The sequence below is a fragment of the Hippichthys cyanospilos genome, chromosome 5 (assembly GCF_059441005.1).
Source record: "Hippichthys cyanospilos isolate Australia breed blue-spotted pipefish chromosome 5, RoL_Hcya_1.0, whole genome shotgun sequence".
NCBI lineage: Eukaryota > Metazoa > Chordata > Actinopteri > Syngnathiformes > Syngnathidae > Hippichthys > Hippichthys cyanospilos.
Window position 1 is genome coordinate 8,364,375 of NC_142373.1, and position 25,286 is coordinate 8,389,660.

Here is a 25,286-nt window from a genome sequence, read left to right on the forward strand (position 1 = left end):
GCCCTCTAATATTTAGCGCCAGAGTGGTTACAAGTGTCTTGCTCAACGACGACATCAGCAGGCCTTCCGCGCAACTGCAACCTTGATGGGACGCCCCTACCTTGAAAGCCATCCATAGATGGCGTCTGCCTGCCTGCCCGCCCGCCTGCCCGCCTGCCCGCCCGCCCGCCTGCCCGCCCGCCTGCCCGCCCGCCTGCCCGCCCGCCTGCCCGCCCGCCTGCCTGCCCGCCTGCAGCTGCTGTGTTTGTCGCGTATATTTCGGATTCTCTTAGCTTTCCACTAAAAGTGAGTAAAAAAGCTCTCTGGAAATACCTATTGTTTTACAATCAAATTCCCAAACGGCCTTTTAAAAGCTGCGCAAAGAACGTCTTTTGATCTTCCAATCCAACTGTCGCGACTTTCGCGCGATAACGAAGGAACTTTTGCAACAAATAAAAGCCAAATCTAGACTAGAAAAAGTGCAATTCCTGAAGAAATTGCGTGTGAAGGTGAAACCGTTGAAGGTTTGGGAGTTGAAAAGTGGAATGGTGTTTGAATGGTGTGAATCTGTGAAGAAATAGGAATACTACAAAGTTGAAAAACTGAAAAAAGTTGAACTGTGGAAGCATGCGACTGAAAAAATATGAATAACACAAAGTTGGAAAACTGAAAAAAACGGAATGTTTGGTTTGAAAAATAAAGTGTTAATAATACAAAGTAAAAACAGATCAGAAAAAAAATGAAGTGTATATGTAAAACGTTGAACCGTGGAATGATGCGAATCTATGAAAATATATGAGGAACACAAAGTTGAAAAACTGAAAAAAAAGAATGTTTGAATGGTTTGAATCATAAAAATGTGTGACTAATACGAAGTAGGAACAAAACAGAAAAAATAACTAAATGTGAAATGAAAGTGCTCAAACCACGACTCAACTCGAAGACGACAAGTGCGCCACGACGTTCGCAGACTCTGTGGAAGCTTCAAATAAAGTGTGAAGTATGTTCGAACGTGAATGTGTGAAGAACAATGAATAATACAAAGTTAAAAAACTGGAAAAAGTTGAACTGTGGAATGAAAAGTACGATGAAATGAAAGTGACAACAGTTTGAATAGGCCAAATAATGAAAATGCGAATAATACAAAAACACTTGAATTGTAGGAAAACCATGAAAAGTTGAAACTTGAAAATACAAAAGCACTTCACGTGAACATTTGGAATGATATGAAGTTTGAACGGCATGAATTTGATGAACTGGGAAGGAGTAGAAATGAAGGAAAAAACAAGACGGAATGTGTGGAAAGTCTCGACCCGGGATCGAACCCCCGAACTTGACGAGGGAATACGACCGCTCTACCACAGAGCCACGGAGACGCAGAAATGGAAGAAACCGTGAAAGCATTAAAAGGAAGTAGTAAAACCACTCCATTCATTTAACATTAGGCCATTTTTAGGGTAGAAAAACTTAAATTGTAGGAAAACGATGAAAAGTTGAAACTTGAAAAATAGACCCCCACTAACATGAATATGTGGAATGATATGAAGTTTGAATGGCATGAATTGGATGAACTGGGAAGGAGTTGAAACGAACCTGAAAAACGGTCGGAATACGATCTAATAATAATAATAATAATAAAGGTGAAGAAAAACATAAGTGTGAAGGTGAAACAACTACTCTAGCCACGACTGTCCCATCCGAACATTTAAAAAGACATCATTTCAATGCAAATGTAAAACATTCGAGAAAAAAGATCTTCGCGGTCGCAAGACTGATACGCTTAACTCATTTTCCGGCTTCGTCCTCGTTGTTCTATACAAAGGAAGTGAAGGATTGAAAGTAGCTCCGATTCAAACATTTAACAACAACAAAAAAAATACAATAACCACCAACCGTCGAATGGAATGCCTTTATTGTCGTAAACGTCAAACTCGATTTCCATAAGAACCATAGACCGTACTGCATCTCTCCAAACGTCACATTTTACCGTTCATAATAAAAGGTTTTGGCCAAGGAAAGTGCATTGTCCACGGAATACCACTTGATGGCAGTATTGAGTTTTGATTGCAGGAATGTCCTGGCTCTCTACCGGATCGAGACGTCGGAAACATTGAAAGGCTTAAATGCAATTTGTGCACTTTGATTCAAACAGCGAGATCAATTCGGAGAGCATTTACAAAAAGGGCGGCGATAATTAAAAAGTTTACACACGTAAAAGCTATCAAAAGGGGAACGTTTACTTCAGCCGATGTGTGATCTGAGACCAATTGCAAAGTGTGTGAAAACTTTTTAACAACGGGCGCCAACGGATTTCCCGGGCGCGGGGCCGTCGCAGGGAGGCGCCGGAGAACGCGCGAGGAAGCGTCTGGCTCTCGCCTAACCGAGCCGTTTTGTTTTCACGGCTGCGAAGGCAAACGAAGAAAGCGTTCGAGGAGAAGCGATGCGTGGAAAGCTTCCTCTCATTGGCTGACCGGAGCGCCTGTCCTCCGGGGGAAGGAACGTCTGCCAGCCAGCATCTGGCCGCTTCCTGCATTCCGCTCCTACCTTCACGCAAAGCACAGCGCAGCACAGCACAGAGGGCCTATTCAACACACACGCACGCACGCACACGCGCACACACGTCTCTGCGGCGAGGCACGCGTGCAAAATGCACATCGCGGTGTTGAAAATGAAAAGCTAGTGTTGGCTTCTTCTGCAAGCACATGTTTAAATCTTACAGAGACTGTACGCCACCTCCCAACTTAAAAGTTGCAGTCGGCACTCGCGACTCGACTCAATTCATCGTTTGATTTGCCGCTGAAGTCAAATATTTTGATGTGCAGCTCAAAGAACTGGGTGAAATTTCAGCTCCCTGGCATCATTTTTCCACACGTTCCCTTTGATGTGAATCTTTTGATGTCAACATCAAAGGACTGGGTGAAATTTCAGCTCCCGAGTGTGCGAAACGCTTTGATGTCAAGATCAAAGGATTGGGTGAAATCTTTTTTCACTGCTTTCCCTTTGATGCCAAACGATTACAAACGCTATTCATTTCAATACAAAACGTCAATTCGATGCAAACGAGCTGTCGTCAATGTGCGTGCTGCAGCAAAGGGAAATACCTGGCACAAAGACAAACGCTGACGAGCTAACTGCATACAAGGCAGCACTATATAACACGCTAACATTAGCTAGCAGGGTATGCACCGTCACGAGCGCATATGGGGCATAAATGTCAAGATTCTCACAGAGAAATTGAGGCCGATTTCAGAGGCAGACGAGTGAGTGCGTTCCACCAAGTCAAGCCGCGCCGTCCTTCCTCATTACCGAATGAAATACCGACAGCGGCCAGCGGCGGCGCCCGAAACAAAGATCAAGCCCGACAAGGCGCAAGTGGATCAAGTGTTAAGGGATCAAGGTAACGGGTTCGGAAACGTGACGTTGACCCAGGGAAGGGCAGGGGGCCGCGGACCGGCGCTTGGGGACCTCTGCCGCAGTCGGCCCCGCGGACGGCGGCTTGCAGCTGCAGTCTTCTTTCCACAGCCGCATTCTTTCCCTCGCGCTCTCCCCCGCGGCGGCGAAAGCGCATCTCATCTCAGCTCAGCGCAGCTCAGCTCAGCTCAGCGCAGCTTGCTGCAGTCGGCTCAGCTTGCTGCAAGACTTTTTCTGCGTGTTGCGCGAGGGCGGCAAAAGATGGCATCCCAGATGTTGACTTGGAGGCTCGCGGCCTTCGCCGCGCTGCTGATAATCTTGGCTCTGGCGGGTAAGTCCCCATATGAATTTCTACGACACGCTATGGAGACGCCGGAGGAAACTTGCTTGCTCACGTTGACGTAATTGTCCAGCGCGCGAGCCGTCAGGAAGGCAATTCAAATTCTCCTCGAAGGAATCCGCGGCATGGCGCGAAGCCAAAACAGTCAGCCCGAGCTCACAAACTTTCCGCCCTTCTCGTCCTTTCCTCGTCTTTCGCATGTTGCCGAGAAATCTTGGAGTAAGTTTCTTTCTGAACTCATTCAATGCCAGGGACGTATTTTCACGTTTTTTAAAAGAGGCTGGACGTTCAATCCCACACACTTAAGTGTCAGGTTAATACGTAACTATCGGGAAATTCATGCCTTAATGTACTTAAGTATCCACTTAATGCTTACATTTCTGGGATTGAATGTCTGGATTCTTAAAAACGTCCCCGGCGTTGAATGTGTTCATAAAAACGTATATAGTAGATTTTTGTACTTCCGGACTCCAACATATTTTTGTGAAGAAAAAAAAAACAAAGAGTTATGATTAACATATTCCAAAAAAACGATCATACATGACTTAAACGAAAGCAGACACAAATTAAAAACAGAAGCCGCATGTTTTCTTCTTTTCTTGAAAGCAGACCTTAATCATTTAAGCCCGCAAGAGTTTGACGTTGAACCATCAGTGTGGTTAAGATGGCTTCTCCAGATGGCAAAAAAAAAAAAAAGGCCACAGGGGACAAAGAAAAAAAGAAGAGTGGAAAAAGTGAGTCTTCCCTCGCAGAGTCTTTGTTTGTACATTCAATGCATGGAATTACTGTATACCCCCCCAGAAAAAACAACCTTTGATTTCTTTTCCAAAGAAATATTGCCTCTCTTCAAGAGGAATCATGTAGCTTTTCAACGCAAGAGGAGTGGGGGAGGGACGCAGATGGGAGAGGGGGGGGGCTGCTGATGCGTTACGTGACCGCGCTCATAACTCAAACCAGTCCAAACTCCAACTGACCACTAGGGGGTACTCTAATACAGTCATCCAAACACAAATCAGGAAGTTTGACAACTCGGCGATTTCGTCGACCAAAGTGCTAAAGTGCTATTCGTTGTCCAATGGCTCTTATTGCCGCATATCTTGCTTAGAGTTGGAACTGTGCCACACCAATGCTATTTGCTAGCTCAACTGTAGCAGTGCTTCTCAAAATGGGGGTGGGGGGGGGCGCTTCTGGCGGGGTCACGTCATGGCCCCCCATCTTCTACCGCCCCTCCCCCAGTCATCTACATGTTGTGTGAGACATCTTGCAGTGTCTTTTTGTTGATTCATGTGCAGGGATTTTTTTTCAGACTTGAACCACGCCCTCTGTTTGGGGCGTGGCCAAAGTCTCGTTTTCCCCCCTACTCGGGAGTGCTCAGCGCAGTTATCTATCTATCTATCTATCTATCTATCTATCTATCTATCTATCTATCTATCTATCTATCTATCTATCTATCTATCCATCCATCCATCCATCCATCCATCCATCCATCCATCCATCCATCCATCCACCCACCCACCCACCCATCCATCCATCTGGCATAATTTCCAGAGGCAAAAAAGGCAAAATGAATCAAATCTGTTTGACTTTGGGGTGCAATCCACTGGGGTTGGCCTATTAACCTCAGCTGTTGTTTTGTGGACGCCAACAGAAGTGTCGGGCGATGGCAAGAAGCTGCTCAAGATCTTGAGAAAGAGAGATGGTAGGTATCAAGGCGCAACCACGTGGCAAAATAAGAGGAATCGGTTTTTGATGCATGGATCGCATTTTTATATCGGCCGTATTCTTATTTAGAATCATGAGCATAACGGGACGAGCTAGACTGGAGCCCTCCAGCTGCCGGAGGGCAGACGTCGGTCGGCTGTCAGCGGCCAGTGCCCGTCTCAGCTAAGAGCAGCGTATTTTCAATAAAAGAAGCGAGCGGCCCCAACCGGCGACCGAGCCCTTCTTCACACAGGGCAATATTACAAAAAACGAGACGTTAGGATGTCTCCGTCATTCCGCGCATTCAGTCACTGACCGCTCACAATGCGGGAAATCGGAAACACGCTCAAGTTTACGCGCAAGGATGATGTCGTTTACGGATGAGAACACGAGAGAGGATGAAGACATGTTGTGTTTTGCCGTTGCGTCGGTGCGTCTTATACGGGCCCACGTCGAGAACGGCGGAATCTGAGGCCGAACCGAGGCGGCGAGTCCCGGCGGTATGCGGCGCACTTACGAGCCGCTTGTTGTGTGCGGCGGCAGGCGGCGGGGCCCCGGTGGCCGCGTCCCCCTCCCAAGCTCGGCAGTTTCTGGCCGGGCCCGGCCGAAGCAAGAGGAACATTTGGGATCGCAGCAGAGCCGACGTGCAGCAGTGGATCATGCAGTTCATGTACATGGGCTACGACGAGCAGGTGGGCGTCCGTCCGTCCGGCCGGCTTCCTGGCAGCGGTCGCATACGTTGCAGCGGGACTGATGAAGCGGCTGTCGGACAAAGAGATATGTGCCAATGATGATTTGGCACCCTAAACCATCCCCACGCGTTTTCTAAGCTCTCCTTGCGACGAAAAGGGCTCCGAGTTGGCTTGCGACCACAGGGGCGAGGCAGGAGCAATTGGCAACCCGCCACGCGCCGTCAGCTTTTATTCCCCTCAAAATTGATGTTGCCAGCTCGGCAGTTAGTTGGTGATTTTGTTTCTGATGTATGTCTGCCACCCAGCATCCAAAATGAGGCCCAATCATCCTCTCGTTTTCTTTGCACTTCACCGCACTCCTTGGATAAGGGTGGTCCGACCCCATCTTTTGATTTCCTTTCAAAGGATTATCTGTGTTTCATACTTCTTTTTTGAATTCCCTTTTCAGTTCATTTCGTGCGTTACGTACAAAATATGTATATTGAACAGAGGAAAAAAAAAGCTCAAGAAAAGATCAATTTCACGCAACTTAAGGAAAACTTTTAACGGCTTGTATAAGAAAACTAACATTCTTTATATATAGCTTAAATCATTATAAGTTGACTCACTATTCGCTGGCAAATTGGGAGCCATAGCAAAAATCTGTATCTAAACTATAGGCAATTATTTTGACGTTGTATACCACCATTTTTAGAATGTTCCCTACTTGAGGCTCAAACGATTCTTCCAAACAAACGCAAAAAAAAAAAAAAAAAAGCAAGCACAATTCACGGCAGACATAAAACGTGGAGCGGAGCCCGTGATTAGCATAACGCAGACTTGCGTGCAAGGGCCAATTTGCCAACGCACGTGAGCGCTCGGTGACATTTTCGCTCTCTTGGTGGTAGCACTTAAAATGCTAATGCGCTGACACTTGGCGTTCACATTTTGCTGCGCACGCTCTCGCTGGTTAGAAGTTCATAACGGCTGATGGCTGGTTTTTATGACTTTTTAGGCCAATTAAATGCAGGGGTAAATGCTACATGCTAAGCAAGCGCACGCATACTGTACTGTATGTGGTAAAAGGGATACGTTTTGCTCCGTTCTCCTCTCTGTGAAGTACATCAAATATTAAAATACTGCCTGCATGTAGAAATGACAGAAAATTCAGACGTAAAAATGTATCCTTAGGTGTGGGTTTGATCAATTTCTTTTTTCAATGAAAAATGCTATATACCCATTTTAACGTTATGGGAACGAGACGACGCGGTGCTTTGCCAAAAAGACATAAAAAAAAAACCAAAGTCCAAAGGAGCCATACTCAAGTATCTCCCTGTTGCATGATGGAGCTTTGGCGCCACATCCCTGAAAGGTGAACGCTGTCAAGGTGTTGGCCTTTTCACCAAGCGTGTTTTGCCCGCTCGCAGAGTCTCTGCGGGCCACTTTATTCTCACGTCACTTTATGATGCCCCCCCCCTCCCTTTTTGTGGCCAGAGGCTGGAGACGGACCTGTCCTACTGGATGGACTACGCACGCTCCAACGACCAAGGACGCCAGCATCACTATGACGAGAACGCGCCCATTGGCCCGCGTGACCCAAACTCCTACCGACACGGCGCCAACGTCAACTATGACTACTATTAGTGGCTCGCGTGCACGCCGCCTTTCTGCCCTTAACCCTTTCAGTGCCGACGGCTGGAGGGACGGCACCTTTTCACTCATCTTTCAAGGCAAACAAATACTGTTAGCTACTTTTTAGTGTTTATGCTAGGTTACAGCTTAGTCTAAAACTGAAAAAAATAACCAAATGCATCACAATGTCTGAAATTTAAAAAAGATGTCAATCCTTATTTTATTGCAATTACATTTGACAAGGCAAAAACAAAGCCTTTTCCCCGGGGTCATCCTTGTCCCCTTCGGGAACGCCCAGGGAGGCCCGCCCCACTATTTGAGGACTGGCTTAATATTTCGTTTAAAAAAAAAAAAGGGGCGGAGTATTTTAAAGGTGAGAATTCTTGTCCGCGGCACTGAAAGAGTTAAGCGCAATGATACTTTTTACATTTTTACATGCAAAGCAGCTGTCCCCCACCTTTCTGTGCACCATCCGCAGGAAAAAAAAAAAAAAAAAAAAAAAGTCCCTTTTTTCAGTTCCCTGCACAGGTTAGATAACATTGGACGAAATAAATAAAAAAATCATTTGAGCTCCAGTTTGTTCTGTGGTTTATTGCTGTCTGTCCATTATTTCATAATCAGAAATACAGTGGTACCTCTACTTATGAAATCAATTTCGTAACATAAGTCTTTCATAAGTACAGCCGCTTTTGACATGTAAATAACCTTATCTGTTCCAAGCCCCCCTTAACTTTAACGAATATTAAATGATAAAAATGCATCCAAAACGGTGGTAACAAATATTAGAATTACATTAGTGCGTAGTAATCAAAATATATCGTGTAAAGAATCATAAAAAAAAAAAAATCCGCAAAGAGCAATTATATATATTTTTAGGATTATTTTGAGCATGCAAGTTCATATTTGGAGTTTATATTTCTGCACTCCAATATGTTCCGAGCAGCCTGTGAAAAGGTTTGGCATAACGCCTTGTGTTGCCTTGTGTTTATAAAAAAAAAAAAGTTTAGAGGTCAGTAACTTTTTGAGCCACTCGTTCTTGTTGTAAATATTTTATTAAAATAAGCGTCCTCACCTGATATAAATAATGCAAGTCCTGAAACACAATGCAAAGCGCGACGTCACAGTAGTGTCACAGTCAGCAGGGGACAAGAGATTGACTTGTCCCTTTCGTAAATCTATTGGGGGGGGAGCACAGCAAGTGCTTTATCTACCCGGGCACAATTCCACACAAAATGTACAAGAGGCAAATTGCAAACAATGACGCTATAGGCTGTGTTTTTCAATAATGAGCTCGTCCAAGCTAAAAGTTCACAGTGCAACTTGCAACTCCTCATCAAGGCAACAATCAAAAGTCTTCTCGCGACACGGCGCGTATCCCAGAACGCACCTCTGCACGCCATCGAAAAGCGGCTTAAACGTGTCGGCTTCGGCTTTTCTTCATTCGGGCCGCTTTGGGCTTGGGGATGTACTGGTTGTTGGCCTGGTGCTCCAGTTCCCTGCTGAAGTACTGGATGGTTTTCTTCAGGCCCTCCTCCAGGGGCACCTGTGCGCAAAACAGCCACCAGTCAGTCGCCGCAGCTTACGTGCCATTGTTACGTATGCTTTCAAATCAAACACCCAAAACGCATTCGTTGTTATGTGCACTTTTAAAATCAATCCCAAATGTCAATCCTACGTAGAACTGAATTACAAATGATATTCCTTTCAATACAAAACGTTGATTCGATGCAAATGAACGGAAACTGACGGAGTAATGTCGTGCGGAGCCAACCTCGAAAATCAATAAACGCCAAAGTGTGGAGAGTTGCAGGAGCACTCACAAAATACATGACTTTTCCCTGTGGGCAAAACAATGTTCATGAAGGTGAAGTTCCTAAGTGCGCAGACACTGTAGCCATCTAGTTTGTGGTCACTTGTCCTGTAGGCGTGCCCGTGAGCTGAGCCCAACGACAGAAAAGCGACGCGGTCTCCCTCATGAGACTCTCACGCACGCACACTGTGTGGGCCACGCCAAGGGAGAACAGCGCAGCAATTTCTTCCTTTAGTAATAAATTGCAATTTCAAGAGTAAATTCTGCTTCTTATCATGTTTGCTCAGCTACGGGCTTCACTCTACTTGGACTTCTGAACGCCGCTAATACAAAAAAACATCTAAAGGTGTGTGGCCAAATAAAGAACCGGCTTGTTCCACCAAACTGCTCCCAGTGCAAGTTTTCTGGGCGGCTCTCCGTATACACGACGGTCCACAGCCAAGGGATGCAAAGGGATAGCAGTACGGTTACTGTATAGGGTTGAATAATGCCACATTTGAATACGCGTACTGCACGAGTTGGACGTCCGAGGAGCGCGCCAGTCCGTCTGGCGCGCTCCATAGGCGAGGCGCAAAGTAGCAAGGGATCGACGTATCGCGTTTGCGGCGCTTCGTACCACCGGTTCCCATCCCAGCATGGTCTTGGCTTTTTGGATGTCGGGCCTCCGCCTCTGTGGGTCATCCTGAGCCTCGGGAAGGAACTGGATCTCACTTTTGCTCACTGCAGAAACGGACAAGCGGGCGTGAGATGACTGCAAATAAATAAATAAACTACCATGTGTGCAAAAACATATATTAGCATTTTAAAACCTTGTTCTTGACAGCGCGCAAGCGGTGCAGAATACCGACTGGGCTTCAGGATTTATTTTTTCCAGTGCCTACCAGTAAAGTACAAATCAGGATGAAAACGGTTTGCGTGTACAAGAGCAAAACTAAGAGTACCGGATGGCATCGACTGCCAATCTTCCCGCAGTGCATGTTGCTATTTTTTTTTTCTCCCCGTGACTTTAAAAGCCATAGATTTAAAAATTGTAAGGGTCAAACACGGCTGCCGCGTCGGTTCCGTGAACAAGCATCCAAACGACAGCTTTAGCGTAATGGAAAGGAGCCACTTGAGAGGTGACGGCTACTTGTATTTGAATGTGGGCCTACAGAACAGATGGCGGGCCATCCGGAGCTCAATACGTCTGACGGTCGGTCGGACCTCTGAAGTGGAGAGGGGGGGAGGGCAACAAAGCGCATTTCTCCCATGCGAAGCAGCTGGCCCGGGGGCTCCAGTTCTCCACTTGGAGACACCGTACGTCACGTTAGGACGACGGCGGTCGGCAGTCAAAAAGGGCAACTCCAACACGCGCTGACATCAATCATCACAAGCCGTTAGAGGTCGAGGATAACGACGCTTCCACGCTGTGCCATTTGGCAAAGTCTCCTTTCGGACGGCTCCTCACGTCAATTTATGGCTACCGTAATCCCCCCAATATAAGATCCCGAAAAACTAAGGCCAAAAGTATGGGTGAGGAAGTTTAAAGACGGGAGCGCAAGACGGTAGGGCGAAGAAAAGACGAACGGCATTAAGATAAGCGGGGGCTTTTTGCGGACCGGCACCGAGATAGCAAGCACAATTGCCCGGACTTACCGACGAGCCCTTTGATGAGCTGCGCGAACTCCAGTATGGTATGCTCCTCTGGGTTCCCCTGCAGACGGAAAACATTTCAGGTCGGGGTTGGGGAGTTTGGGCCGGTGACGACGGAAACGGAAGTCGGGGTTTACCGTCAAAGGCAAGAAGAGGAACTCACCAGATTGACCGGACTGCTGATATTACTGTTCATCAACAAGACCAGGCCGTTAACCAGGTCACTGCAAGTTCACATCACACACGCAAATTGAATTACAAAGGGCTCCGTTCTCATTCATTCTATAGCGGGGCCTTGCTTGGTGGGAAATTTGCTTTGCTTCATTAAAGTAACAGAAACGTCTGCATTTGTTTCATTAGCGCTTTTCCCCATTAAAGTTCATGATGAATGAAGTTGCGCAAAGGTCGGGAAAGACACTGTGGAGTCAGCATCCCCTTGCTGCCCTATATGCTGACCCGCTTTTTCTATCCGTGCTTCTCATTAGGACACAGGCTAGAACACTGAAGGTGATCTGGGGCAAATATCCAAAAATAAAGCATTATACAGTAGAAAGCAGGCGTGCTCCACGCAAAGGTTATCCGTAGCGCTGATGATTTTTGATTTTCCCGCAGGCCTGTGGAAAAACCCAAAGGATGTTTTCACGCGTGTGGCCGAAAATAGATGTCCCAACACTGGGCCCTTTCAGATGATCTGTTGCTTTGCCTCTTTGCAAACGTACGTACCGCTTGCTAGCTCTGCTTAGTTTCGCCCTTTCTTTTCCGGCTTGTCGACTCTTTGCCTAGATACGCCATCTTCTCTCACAAACTTAAAAACATTCTTCTCACCAACTCTGAAAAGAATGGGACTTTGGGCCATTTGTAGGACTGCTTTCAAATTGGAGCAATTTTGCGTGTACCTTTTTTGTCGTACAGTTTTGCTTGGACATAGTTAGTGGGTAGGAGGGTGGTCCACGAAGGTGGCGATTGGCATTTAAGAGCGGGGTGGGGCGAAGTGGAGTGTGTGAGCAGGGGTGGAGGAGATGCCAATGAATACTTGGGACCTTTGGGAATGTTTGCCCTTGGGGTTCCCGCACCAAAGTACTGTATGTTTCCATCTATTGGGCCGCGTGTAAAGATGGCTCAAAACAAGCACGGATCAAGGAAAACAAAGCCAGTCAAAACGAAAGTCTCCCAAACGGGACCATTTTGAAAGCAAGCAACATTTTGCAAACCTCCCTTTGTTTTGCTTCGTTAGGCTTTGCAGCAACACGCCGAAAAGTCACTTTTCACGATTTCACCTGTTCTTCCATCGGAACCTTATATTCTCAAAGCTTGGTCCATTGGGGGGCCCCCCTCCCAATTTGAACACTGACGTAAATGGGTCTACTTGAATTAGTTCCTTTCTGCAAAGCCACGCGAGACATCAAAGCTTCAAATACTCTCGCCTCTCTGATCACCGCTCGGCAGACTGATCAAATGATGCGATTACTCAAAAGGAAACGCTGTCAAAAGCCTGCGCACCTTTCATTTACTTAACACAAATGGAAATTGGAGCCAGCTAAATGCTAGAACGCCACAACATTTAATGAAGACTAATAAAAACGTCATGGGTATGGGTGTTAACGGAGTCCATCGTAATTGGTCATGTCAAATAGTGGCGTAGGCCTATTTAGTGGCTTTTAAAAAAACAATATACAAGCATTAACGCTCATCGCAGGAGGCATACCAAACAGGATTTAACTCAAGACGCTTACCTTACATACTGGAAAGCTCTTGTTTGAGAACCGGTGCCATAAACCTAGCACAACAATAGATTCATTAACATGGTGCGCACTATGGTTGTCATGACACACCATGAAATGCATATATCAGTTGATTACTTTTTCCTTGATCAGGTTCCCCGCTGTAATTGCACTTTACATTCATTTAAATAGCATAACAACAACGTTTACAGCTACTGCTCCTGTTTCAAAGAGGACCGATGAGACAAAAGTTACTTTTTGGAAGCTGCGTGTCTCGTTACGTATGGCGTACATGTAATACTGTATTTCAGAAATCATGGGGAAAGGATGCAGAAACATTGAAGGTGGTGGGGGGTGGGGGGTGGGGGGTGGGGCGGGGGCTCTTACTGTGAGTGCTTCTCCCTGGAGAGCCTGCAGGATGAAGTTACTGACAACTCGCCCGTCATTCATGTGCATTCGGGAGCCAAATGTGTTGAAAATTCTCGCCACTCTCACTTCCACGCCTTCCTGAAAGCAAAGAACATGGAGTAAATCACTTGAAAGGGCATGCAAGGTTTTTCCCCTTTTCTCCGCACCTTACCGCATACCGACCGATATTGCAGACAACGTCGTTTCAGCGATTTTCAATTAAACGAGAGCCTCACACCGATAAATGTTAACTATGAATTCCAGAAGTGTCATTTGTTACTGAGGACAGACAACATTATGCACACGCAGTCAACAAAACCAGAGCGCGGGCGGGCGTCGTTCAAAATCCTTGGCCTTCGCAGGTGGACATAATGTATCAACGCTCTCTCTCAGGTGCGATACGGAGACGTTGGAGGCTGAGCAACATGAATAAAAACATGAAAATTATGCAGAATGCTCTCTGCTTAATGGTGAATTTGCGGACAGGTAACCAAATGTATTCAGCGCAGAGAAGACACAATGGGGACAGGGTGTTAAAAAGGTCATAGGAGTTGAGTAGGGTGGAACTTCTGTGAATGTGTGCATCCATACACTGACGAGAGCACAGTCAGTAGTACGCAAGCACGTACAGCTTACAAAGTGTGATTTGAGTGTGAGATGAGTTTTAATATGAACATCTGCTTAGCGTAAATTCTTTCACGCACAATTAATGAGATGCTTCACTAGAAGCTGGACATGGCTACACCTGGATTATCACTCCTTCTCATATAGTACTATCTGATGTAGTACTACAGTACATCAGTGGTTCTCTACGTGGGGTCTATGGCCTTTGCTTTCCAAAAGGGGTCCCTGACTCCAAAGGTTTGAGAACCCCTACAGTACATCAATCCAGCCATTGATTTCAACGGCGGAAAATGCAGTTTTCACAGGTAAAACCCAAAGCCGCACACGAGCACTATCTTCTGTTTACGCAAACGATCTAAAATACGACAGATGAGCTCATCTTGCAGAACCAACCGACACCCGCTTGAAGAAAGGGTAACCACCAACAAAAGGTGTTCTGTCCTGAGTCGTGAAAGCCATCGAGAGGTAAGAACAATAAAACAAACGCAGGAACCCTGAACTTTCTTTTCGAAATCTAGCTCATTATGCGACATAACACACTGCATATTTTACATTCATTCAAAGTGTCACAAATGTCCAAATTGCTATCGATATAGAATTCACATCTCATTTAATGTTCACACTCAGGGGACAACACTCAAGACATCAAGGCCCTGCACACAGTGGGAAATCAAACCTCTGGATGCCGAGAATATGGAAGAGAAGATCATTTATGAAAAAACATTTGAAAAAAAGAAGGAAACATTACATATTCACTGAACATTTGTGCACGAATATCAAATAATCAATCAACTTTGTTCTCACCAACCACTTTGCGAGTTTATGTCACGATAAAACAAAAAAGGTGTGACAGCATCTGTAAGACGCTTGTCTTTTGGTTTATAGTCATCATACCCTTATGATACTCAAGCTTTACATGTCCTTCTGATGACATGTTTTTTCATGCTATCCATTTCATAACTATAGCCCCCACATGTTTGATTACGTGACTGGGCAATAGATGGACGACGCGATAGTCTGGTCCCGGCGCGCCGGTGACTGACAGTTGATTATTGAAAGCATGACGTTTCCAAGAATGATCCCAATGAGTGTCAGAAGAAAAAATAAATAGCAGCTCAATAAGGAGCAGAGGCTGGGGCGATAAATAAATATCACTTGCCTAAAGCAAAGGCAACAGATGTTAATCACAACGCACCATTAAAGGCTGGCATCAATCAAATCCAATCAGAGGAGAAAATTCTTGCAGAAAACATTTCTCACTGGACCAATTTGTGCCCTTCTTACTTGTTTAAACCGTAAACACTAAAACCCTAAAAATAATCTCCAAATCAACAATACATTTGTGACCAACTAATGCCATGTAACAGTTTGTAAGAATTACAACTAAATTGTCCAGTCATTCCGAGGCATAATAGTGAAATGCAATTAGTCATCAAAGAAAACGGGCATGAATGTGCAGTTGCGCTACTCTTGCGGGCTTCATTATTTCCCGAGGGCAGCGCTCCAGGCTCTCTTATCAGTCCGCCCCCGCCCGATGGAACAAAATCAATCATTTCAAACAGTACAGGTTAACTAATGGCTGAGAAAGTAAACATCTATTGAATCACTTCTAATATGAAATCACGTTTTCTGCAAGATTACAATTCTTGTGGTTTTCCAACTAAATCCAACTCTCCAACGTGGCGTGCTTCAAAACAAGTTCCCTGTTCCCCTATCACCGTAACTCTTTGTCGACCCTCCTTTAGCCTAAAGCTAACCATACAGGGGATTGAATGCGCGGACTCTTAAAAAATGTCATCTTTGGCGCTTACTCTTTTTGTGAGACGCGGTGTGCATTTTATCTGTCTTTCTTTCCCCAAACAGAGTGCCCATCCGGCATTTGCCATGAAAATGCCGCAATGCAATGAAAGCTTTCGTTGCCATAGGCCTATTTATATTTCCATCTTTTTGTTTGCTTCTTTTGAAATCTATTTGTAAAATATGTCATGACTTGGGAGATGCAGGCCAAAAAAAGATGAGCATTTACTCTCTTGGATAATTGAGCGTAAGGCCGATACCTGCTTCATGTAGGCGTAGCACATGGTCTCTGCAACGCGTTTTCCTTCATCGTAGCATGCTCGTGGACCGATGGGGTTCACGTGGCCCCAATACTCTTCATTTTGGGGGTGTACCTCGGGGTCTGGAGGAAAAACATATCAGTCGCATACATGTCAAGCTGATAAAATATGGATGACGACTTTTAGGGCTTTCGGACAAATGAACATTCGGCCGCATCAAAAAATTCAAGCACTGAAACTTCAAATCACCAGATTTTTTGCAACATTAGTTTGAGTATTTGCGCCACAGTCTAGTCCGCAGCAGTATGTTACTCGATAAATGATTTAGAAAGTAGCATAATGTCATTATTTTAACAACACACACCATGTGTTTTAATTGGAAACCCATGACCTATGTGGCCAGCAAAGTGAGGGGTCGACTTATGTTTTATAAACCTGAGGGAGGTTGACTCATAATCGAGGTCCACTTGTACGCTTGAGAAATGCGGTAAACCCCTAAAGAGGCGCAAAAACGTTGTGCTCCTACTGCAGCTCAGTGAGCATCTACAGGTTTACACCAACTAATCTGTTCGGCTTTTCATTGGAGGGGAAAAATTGAACGACGAAACTTTTTTAAAAGGTCCTACAGTAACGCCTATGTAGCGATGTGCGATTCGCACTTTCATACTGTCCTATTGTAGGATGCTAATTTAAGCGTTATCGCTTCTGCGTTGCAAGTCTAAGCATTAACAATTCATGCAGCTCCGATGAACTGCTCTCCTGCTATTATAATGGACTTCATTTTCTCGATACCCTTGCTCCCTGAAAAACTCTAGACTGATCGTTTAACCACTTTTTGGTAAACAACTGAACCCCACACACTCAAAGCTAAAGAACATCAACTGGAATGCCTCTTTATATGTATGAAAACAAAAAAACAAAAACGCGAGGGTCTGGTCTCTTAAGGTAAAAAACAAAATGAAACACTTATAAAGCACTTCATCTGCACCATACAGTACCCAAAGCGCTTCATCAAATCCTCACATTCACCCACACATTCATCCACAAAAGGGAGAATGCTGCCATGCTAGGAAATTATTCAACCCACCAGACTGTTTTCCTCCTCACCTCTTTCAACAGAACACTGCAACTCTATAATGGCGTTGTGATTACTGCGGCCGCTCGCCGTTTCTATTATTTTATCTCTAAATACGTATTTACTGTTCAAAGTCGTTGCTCGTCGGTAAAATGTAGTTGCAGCCTTACTTCTGCAAAAAATGTACTGTACTTCTAGGCGCTTACATATGATTCACAGCTTTGCGTTTCACAATAGCTTGGGGGGCCGTATCAAAAATCTTCTTTACAGTAATAGCTTATATGCGATCCCACTCGTCCGATTAATAATGCGTTTGTGCAATGCGATTTTTACAATAAAAGCTACCTTGTTTTAGCCATCTCAGGGACTTGCTGGCCACTAAAACTGAGATCACGCCTGCTCTGGAGCAACTTCAACAACTATCCCGTTTCACAACTGCATTAAACATGCTTCCCAACTCATTCCAATCCATAAAAAGCTTGTCATACATTATCTCACTAACCTCCTCCATATCAACACCCCCATCAAATCTCTCAGGGCTTCCTCATCCATCAAATTCACCTCCCCAGGCCTCGTTTCATCACCGCGGGCCTATGAGCTTTCGGGCATTCAGCCTCTCCATTTGGAACACGCTCCCTCATCAGATTACACATTTGGACTCCTAAAAGAGCTAGTTATTCTAATAATGATAGTTTTATGTGTTGTAATTCATTTGATTATGAGTACTTCATAAAAGTGAAGTAGAAAGTGTAAACATTTTTACCTCCGTAAACCTCCGACGTAGAAGCCAAAAGAAGCCTGGCGCCCACTCGTTTGGCCAAACCTGGGGGAGAGAACAGTGTTTGTGGGCCAGAGGGCCAAACTTCAAGCGAGGCTGCACGATCAGCTAGAACAGGGGTAACCAACCATTTTATCGCCAATGTTTTTTGTGTGGACGGCGCGCCATACGGTGCTCGGTTACTAGAGTTACTATAACTCAGTAACTCAGGTAAGTCCCACAGGCAAGAATTACATATCTTGAAAAATGCACACAAATTACATTGATGAAATCAATCATAGAACTGAATTACAAATGCTAATCATTTCAATACAAAAAGTTAATTACATGCAAATGAGTTCTTATCAATGCAAAACCTTTGCACATGCTAACATTTGCCAAAGGAAAATACCTGGCGCAAACGAAAACGCCCATGAGCGAAAGGCATACAAGTCAGCACTATATAATATGCTGAAGATAACAACTAACATTAGGGAGCACCTTATCCACATTCACAAGTTGTTGGATCAACACACTCGTTTAGGCCATATTAACATAAATGACAACATTCTTACAAATAAAGTACAACTTAAAGAAAGTCGTGGGCCACATTTCATAGAGACAGACGACAGCTCTTAACTGAAGCCACACCTTCCTTCCTCACGACAAAATGTAACACAAAATGTTAATACCAACAGCGGCAGCGCCAAAAAAAAAAAACAAGGATAAAGCCAAATAAAGCACAGATCTGTAATTGTTAAAGGATAAATAAAATCAGCTCCAAAACATCATTATTTAGTACAATTGATGCAATGACCGGTACCGGGCCGCGGAACGGCGGTTGGGGACCTCTGAGCTAGAACATTCCCCAATGCGCGACCATGCGTGGTTTTACTTTTTCTCCATTTGATAACCCCCCACAAAATGGATGCAAAAACCACTGCGCCACAATTCTACTCACCAAGCATGTTGAGAGTGCCGATGGTGTTGGTCTTGAGGGTTTTGATTGGGTTATACATGTAATTGGGGGGAGAGGCTGGAGAGGCCAAGTGGTAGATCTGATCCACTGCCAAAAGAGAGAAGCAAGCGCTGCTTAGTGGTGGACTACCTGGAAATTGTTCCAAGTTACTCTTTCACTGTAAGAGAATCCGCTTTTGATACAGGGTACGGTACGACTGTGGTTTTCGTACAATTGCACTTTGGATCCTGTGATCCTTGTGAGGACAAGCGGTTCTAGAAAATGGATGGATGGACCCATTTCTAGTTCTACAGCAGGTTTTTATGTATAGTATGGCTTGTTTTAGCTGAATAAATTGCTCATTAAAATATGTGGGTCTGAGGGGGCTTTAGATATTATTCCAATTATGATGCTGGGGTTTTGGTCTTGTCAAGGGAAATAACTTTACCATCAACATTGCTCGAGAGACATCCCACTACTTTTGTCTTTCTCCAAAGTTGCACAACATAAACATGGAACTTTAAGGACCACCGCAGGGTCATTAAACTGCTTGAAATACAACGGCAGTTTTTTTTTTCAATAAAAAGTTCTCGCTTCCGCGCTGCAGGGGAATTTTAACACAAAGAATAATATTTACTCAAATGTATTAGTGAGATAGATGTATAACCCTATATGTATATCCAAAGCGAGATCAAAATTTGAATTCCACTGAGACGTCTCCAAAATGTATTGGTTATTTTAATTGTCATTTGTTTCCCCTTTGGTTTAGTTCGTCTGATCTGGAATAAACAAAGTCACCTGCTGAGGAAAAAAAAAAAAAATCTTAATCAGATCCTAAACAGCAGTTAAGCAATTTAACTTCAATCTGCTTTAATGACTCAGGTTGTGACCCTCAAGTTAAGATGACATGTTTTGGTGTCATCCTTCTGTAAGGTGCACACTCATGCCGTGTTTTAGATGGGCCATGTCAGCAAACCATTTGACGGCAGGCAGGTTTTGCAAAAAGAAACGAAAGCAAGTGCTGTACTGTACTGTACTCACGTTTGGAACCTAGGCAAAAATCCCCAGGCCGAATTTTGAGTACAGGGTAATGAAACAGTTAAACAGGATGATTTCAGTGGCCTAAATTACTTTTGTCAGATTGTCTGCGCTAATCGTTTGCTCGCTCTGGCCTGGATGGTTCAATTCTGATCCCTCCCGAGGTGCAAAGTGTGGGGCAGAAAAAAAATCAATTACTTTTTGTCATTCCCTCACCCTCAATATACAGTGGTTCCACCACGTCATGATTGATGAGCTCAAAGTTTTCATGGCCAAGCCAGTGCTCCACGTTCCTTTTCCTCCCGGTGAAAAAGTTGTCCACCACAGTCACTTCGTGGCCATCCATCATCAGCTTGTCAGCAAGGTGAGAACCCACAAAACCTGCACCGCCAGTAATCTAGAAAAGTAATACATTTTTAATATACATCAAAAAGTAGGACATAATACAAAGTGACCGACAGAAATGTGACAAGGCTCCGAAAAAACAAAAAAGCACAAAAGCGTTTGTCTACCCAGCTGGGTTACTTTTCTAAAGATAAGCCATAGCAAAAACATCACGATGCCCCAAAATACACATATTATAAAAGCGACAGCATATTGAAGCCCAACTGTGAGTGCGACTGCACATTTTCTGTTTGTTTTACATACCAGAATCCTCTTCCGATCCTTCTCCGACAGAAATTTCACAGGTGGGTATTTTTGAGAAAAACTGGAAAAGAGAAGAGAAAAATCCTTATTATCCTGAACATCTGCGAGGGGTGAACAGTAAGCCCGTCAAACCAAAATAAAAACCCTGCGATAAATACTCTGTGAAAGGAGAGCCCGCGACGCACTCGGCTCTGACAACACGCACGACAATGAAAGCGTGTCCCTGCGGCACTGGAACAAACGGCGTCCTCCAAAGTCTCTTGCATAAAAACCATTTGTTTCCTGAATGAATGTGGGCGACGCAAGGGAGCTTTTTCATGTGATTAGGGGACTTACGTTCAAATTCTGATAGTTTGTGCTTCTACAGTCAAAATGTCAAAGTTGTTCTGAGAAATACTGAAAATTGAGGAAAACCAAAGAAAAAACCAATGTGGCTGAGGAAGGCGGTCACACTGTCATGTAGTGTCTACTCCCCTAAGTGTATCTATAGTCACACACAGACGGGCAGGCGGGCGGGCGGGCGGGCAGACATTTGGAGGTCCTACTGGACTGTATGTGCAAAAGGTGACAAAATCCAAAAAATAAAAACATCACAAACCTCTGTTCCAAATCACGAATCTGCTCACGGAGTGGAGCCACGGCCTTTAAATGAAATGACAAGGGCAATGAATTTATGTAATCACGGTCATGTTTCTGACATAAAACATACAAAAATGAACACTACCAAAATGATCCAGAATACGCTTAATGTAAAGCTTTAAAACAGTCCACAGTCTGCCTTGTCTAGTCATTTTTTACACTTCACATACGTCCGGGCTCGCGCTCTTTTACGACGGAGCTCTGCTGCGGTAAGACGAGCAGAGCACGGTTTGGCATTGTCTCGTTGAAAAGAGGCGGGGCATCCATGAAAAAGCCATTGCTTGGATGGCGGCATATATCGCGCCAAAACCTGCACGTACTTTTCTGCATTAACGGCGCCTTCACAAATGTCGGGGCGACACTGCCCTATTTCATCACAAAAAATGTCTAGGCGACACCGCCCTATTTCCTCACAAAGAGCACGGCTGCCGCTGGCATTCTCAATCAATGCCGGCGTAATAAATTAGAAAGAATTTGAGCATATTCAATTAGCAAGCCAATGCATTCATTTGGTAGCGTTGTATGGACGCGAGTAGGTCAAACGACAGCGACGTGAGGTACAGCAATGAACAGAGCGGTGTCTGGAAACTTAAGCCGTCAAGTTGTCATTTCGACAGTATGGCGGTTTCTGCCCGACAGCAACGATATTTCCCCTTCTGAAATCCCACCGGGGCAGCACAGCATGGCTTTGCTCGCCAACAAACAATTTGACCGCGCTTATCAGGACCATTACGTAGAAGTGTCATTTTTAGCAAGACTACCGACGCTCGGATTGATTACAAAGCAGCGGGATATTAGAATGGCAGACCGCCAGATAAACTTGGATCATACATTAACCTACAACGCTTTAAATCTATAAAGAGAAAATGGAAGCACCTGCACCATGTGATAAGCCATGCAGAAAGTAATTAGGATGTGTGTGGCAGATAAATAAACATGCTGATATCAAATGGCAAACGATAGGTTCATACGAAAGGGAAGTAAACACACAGTGCAAAGTTTGATGCTCTTTTTGGGTTACAGCAAACGATGAGGTGGGTGGAAGCAAAGATAAATGTCAGAGAAACTCACTTCATCAATCTTCTGATCAATCTTCATCTCCCCCTGTTCTTGTAATAAGCTACAAAGTGGAAAGACATCAAGCAGAGGGAGACAAGTGACTTAGCCGCAGTAGGTTAATGGCAGTCATAATCACAAGCAGAGGGTAAGGGAAATCAAGTGGCTGAATGTTAAAGGAAATCTTAATTGAAAGCTTTACCTCGTTTTCGTATATGTTCCCCAGACAGCTGAAAGAGAGATTGAATGTTTGAGAGGAAGCAACCCGCATCGATCCATCCGGTGTCGGCGGCGGTCGTGATGGTTGCGACGGGGGGATGCTACGGGACGGCTCGACGGGATTTTGACGGTGACGGGGGGTTAGGCATCGCCGCTTGTAGGTAAGAATGCATAATGTGCACCGAAGCACCGGTCGCAAAACCGAAAAGGGATGCCGGCAAACGAAGCAGCGCGCCATGTTAAGACGGCTGCGCGATAAGGGTTTAACCTATTACACAGGTCTTGAACAGCACAGTAGCGGTGCAGTTAAGTGGCTGGATTACAGTCGACCAAGAAAGGACGGTCCGGTGTGGAAAAAAAATGACCGCTTAGACGGCCGATTGGGAGCGGGGGCAAGCGCGCACTTCTCGGTGAGGCCATTCATGTATGAGTTTGAGCGATGCTGTGTGTGTGCGTGTGTGTGTGTGTAAGACACAACAAAGTACAGTGTGTACTGGATACTGTCCAATTAAGAAAAAAAGTTTTGATGAAATAAAAAAAGAAAACGAGTTTTCTAACTATTATACGAGGGCTGTGTTCAAAGTTTTCAGCATTCTGTATAAGAAGCACTGACAAATGTCCAAAGCAAGAGTTCTTCTACATTGGGATGAAAGCGCCATCGGAGCTTGCATTCAGCCCCTGACTGTGCGGACTATGATGTTCGCAAATCTTTTATCCCAAAGCACAGGTGTCAAACTCAAGGCAAGGGGGCCAAATCCGGCTCTCCACATCATTATATGCGGCTCGCAAAAAGACAATGACTTCAAGTTTCAAGTTTGACTAAAATAGCAACTTTGCAAGTTCACTTCAACTTCAAAAAGTATGTTTTAGGAAACAAGCATTTTTTGTTAAAAAAAAAAAATGAGGTAAATGTGTGACGACGCTTCAAATTTGACTTCACAGCCATAACGGCTCTCTGACGGAACTCACAAGTACAATTTGGCTCACGATTAAAACATGTTTGACACCCCTGGCCCAGAGTGTCCCCCGCCTGCTGCTAGAAGACAGCTGGGATAGGCACTGGCAAGCCAGCGACCCCCGTGAGGATAAGCGCCGCGGCTATAGAAAATGGATGGACGGACATAATCGTTCTTCAGACGCTTCATTAGGTGCATTTGGATCAACCTGATAGATCGAGTGGTGCCAAACGTGGATCCGATTGACATGCCGGCCATCTGATAAGCTGACACGGAACCCAAAACGATGCAAAGCTATGGCACCTTCCAATTTAAAGGGGCTTCGCGAGGCAAACGACAGGCAAAAGCTTTACTCACAGGCAATGTAGGCGACCAAGGCGAGGGCAAAAAGTATTTTTATCATTCTTCCGTTTCTTGCTGACATCAGCCAGGTGACTCGCTTCATCCTCCGCTACATGCAACCAGGCTCAAGTTCGGTCCATCTAGAGCATTTTGACTTTAGTACATCCAGTGCCTTATTACGTCGGTGGCTTTTAAGTCTTGTGATGGTTTGAACTTTGAAATGATCTTCACGCTGCGGTTGACTGGCTATTGGCTAGCTAGTAGCTGTTGCAACGTCAACACGGGTCGGGGCAGTTTACGTGGCTAACCGAGTCACACACAGAGGCAACATTATGTGCTCGAGGAGGAGACTAGCACACTGTTCGCTGTCATTATTACGACATTTGCTGCCCGGCTGCGCTACGAGCCATCTTAACCGGAGAATTCAAACACTGACGAGTAGACCTTCCGCTATCATTTGGAAGCGTCGACGCCAAAGAGGAGCAAATTGTACACACAGCGGCTAGGAGTTAGCAACCGGTTAGCCACTGAGCAGCGCTCAAGCTAAACAACGGCTAAACAAACGCAAACGACAGCGTTAACGCTGTCTTGGCGTTAAACGAGTTGTCATCTCTAAAAAATGTATAAAGGTGACGCGTTATAAGCTTATTCGAATTGATGTTAGCCTGACAACTTCCTGTACTAAACTGGTGGTGTCTGTTTTTCTTGATCGACGTCAGTCGCCATCGGCTTAACGGTACAATAGCGTCATCTGTGGTAGGGAGGGATCATCGCAATGCTATCTTTGAAAATGAGTACAATAATATACTAGACTGTTAATTCAGGCTCCGCGAGCCCTTCGATTTAACACCGTCTCGGATATATATTCGTGACGTATACTTGACACCTTGTATAAAATAAGATTTAATGAAGTGCTGTGGCACAGTTAAACAGTGGTAAACACATTGCCCTCGGGCTTAATATAGCTTTCCTTTGGGTGTAAAGCGTGCATGTTCTGTGTGGCTTCTTGGCTTCCTGCAGTGGTGGAGCTACATACTGTATGTGGTTGCGTTTTCTCTGGCCACGCCCACGGCACGTTTGATTATTTTTTTTTCTTAGAGCCGATTTTTCAGCCATTTTCACACTAATTCAATACTAGTAGAGGCCTAAACTCTGTCACAGCTCATATGTATTGACATCGTATTTCAAGATTTGGTTTGGAGTTTGCGCATTCTCCCCGTGCCTGTGTAGGTTTTCTACTGTCTGTGCGCGCCCTGCAATTGAGGAGAAACCAGCTCAGGGAGTACTCGACCTAATGCCCAGGACCAGATAGGTTCCACCACGTCCATGAATAACGGTTGCATGGATAGATGGATGGACGGAAATATTTATGACCAAATTTATGAGTACTCAAGCTCATCCATCCAGCCGTCCATGTTATTTAACTACAGTTTATTTACTCTTTTTGAGTGGGCTTGTGCTCATATCTGCCTTGGAAGACTTTCAAAATTAATCACAGGAAAAAAAAACATTTCAAAACCGCTTGTGTTTATCTGGCCTAACCTACTGTACATCAACACACCTTGAATTATGGCTAATGAAACCAAAACTTATTGAACCTTAGACAAGGTCA

General features: G+C 44.9%; 2 protein-coding genes across 4 annotated transcripts; one reads left to right on the forward strand and one right to left on the reverse strand.

Moving 5' to 3' along the window:
- Positions 1-1,874: 1,874 nt before the first annotated feature.
- uxs1 (UDP-glucuronate decarboxylase 1) lies at positions 1,875-24,377 on the reverse strand. Of its 3 annotated transcripts, XR_015865604.1 has the most exons (17): positions 23,690-24,377; positions 22,360-22,387; positions 22,173-22,221; positions 21,061-21,104; positions 20,463-20,523; positions 20,031-20,211; positions 18,780-18,884; positions 17,825-17,884; positions 15,987-16,108; positions 13,285-13,404; positions 12,910-12,953; positions 11,340-11,400; positions 11,180-11,237; positions 10,161-10,264; positions 9,122-9,277; positions 5,949-6,193; positions 1,875-2,523 (listed from the first exon to the last, which is right to left on the reverse strand). XR_015865604.1 is itself a non-coding variant. In XM_088414840.1 (16 exons), exons 1-15 carry the CDS (start codon positions 23,775-23,777, stop codon positions 9,146-9,148), a joined length of 1,257 nt encoding a protein of 418 aa, XP_088270966.1. In that variant the 5' UTR covers positions 23,778-24,377; the 3' UTR covers positions 8,768-8,909; positions 9,122-9,145. The 3 variants fall into 3 exon arrangements, 2 of the variants coding, with proteins under 2 accessions (XP_088270966.1, XP_088270965.1); XM_088414840.1 differs by lacking the exons at positions 1,875-2,523; positions 5,949-6,193 and adding an exon at positions 8,768-8,909; XM_088414839.1 differs by lacking the exons at positions 1,875-2,523; positions 5,949-6,193 and having other exon boundaries at positions 8,768-9,277.
- ecrg4a (ECRG4 augurin precursor a) lies at positions 3,453-8,286 on the forward strand. Its single transcript, XM_088414844.1, has 4 exons — positions 3,453-3,721; positions 5,379-5,429; positions 5,975-6,123; positions 7,597-8,286. Exons 1-4 carry the CDS (start codon positions 3,652-3,654, stop codon positions 7,744-7,746), a joined length of 420 nt encoding a protein of 139 aa, XP_088270970.1. The 5' UTR covers positions 3,453-3,651; the 3' UTR covers positions 7,747-8,286.
- Positions 24,378-25,286: the final 909 nt, after the last annotated feature.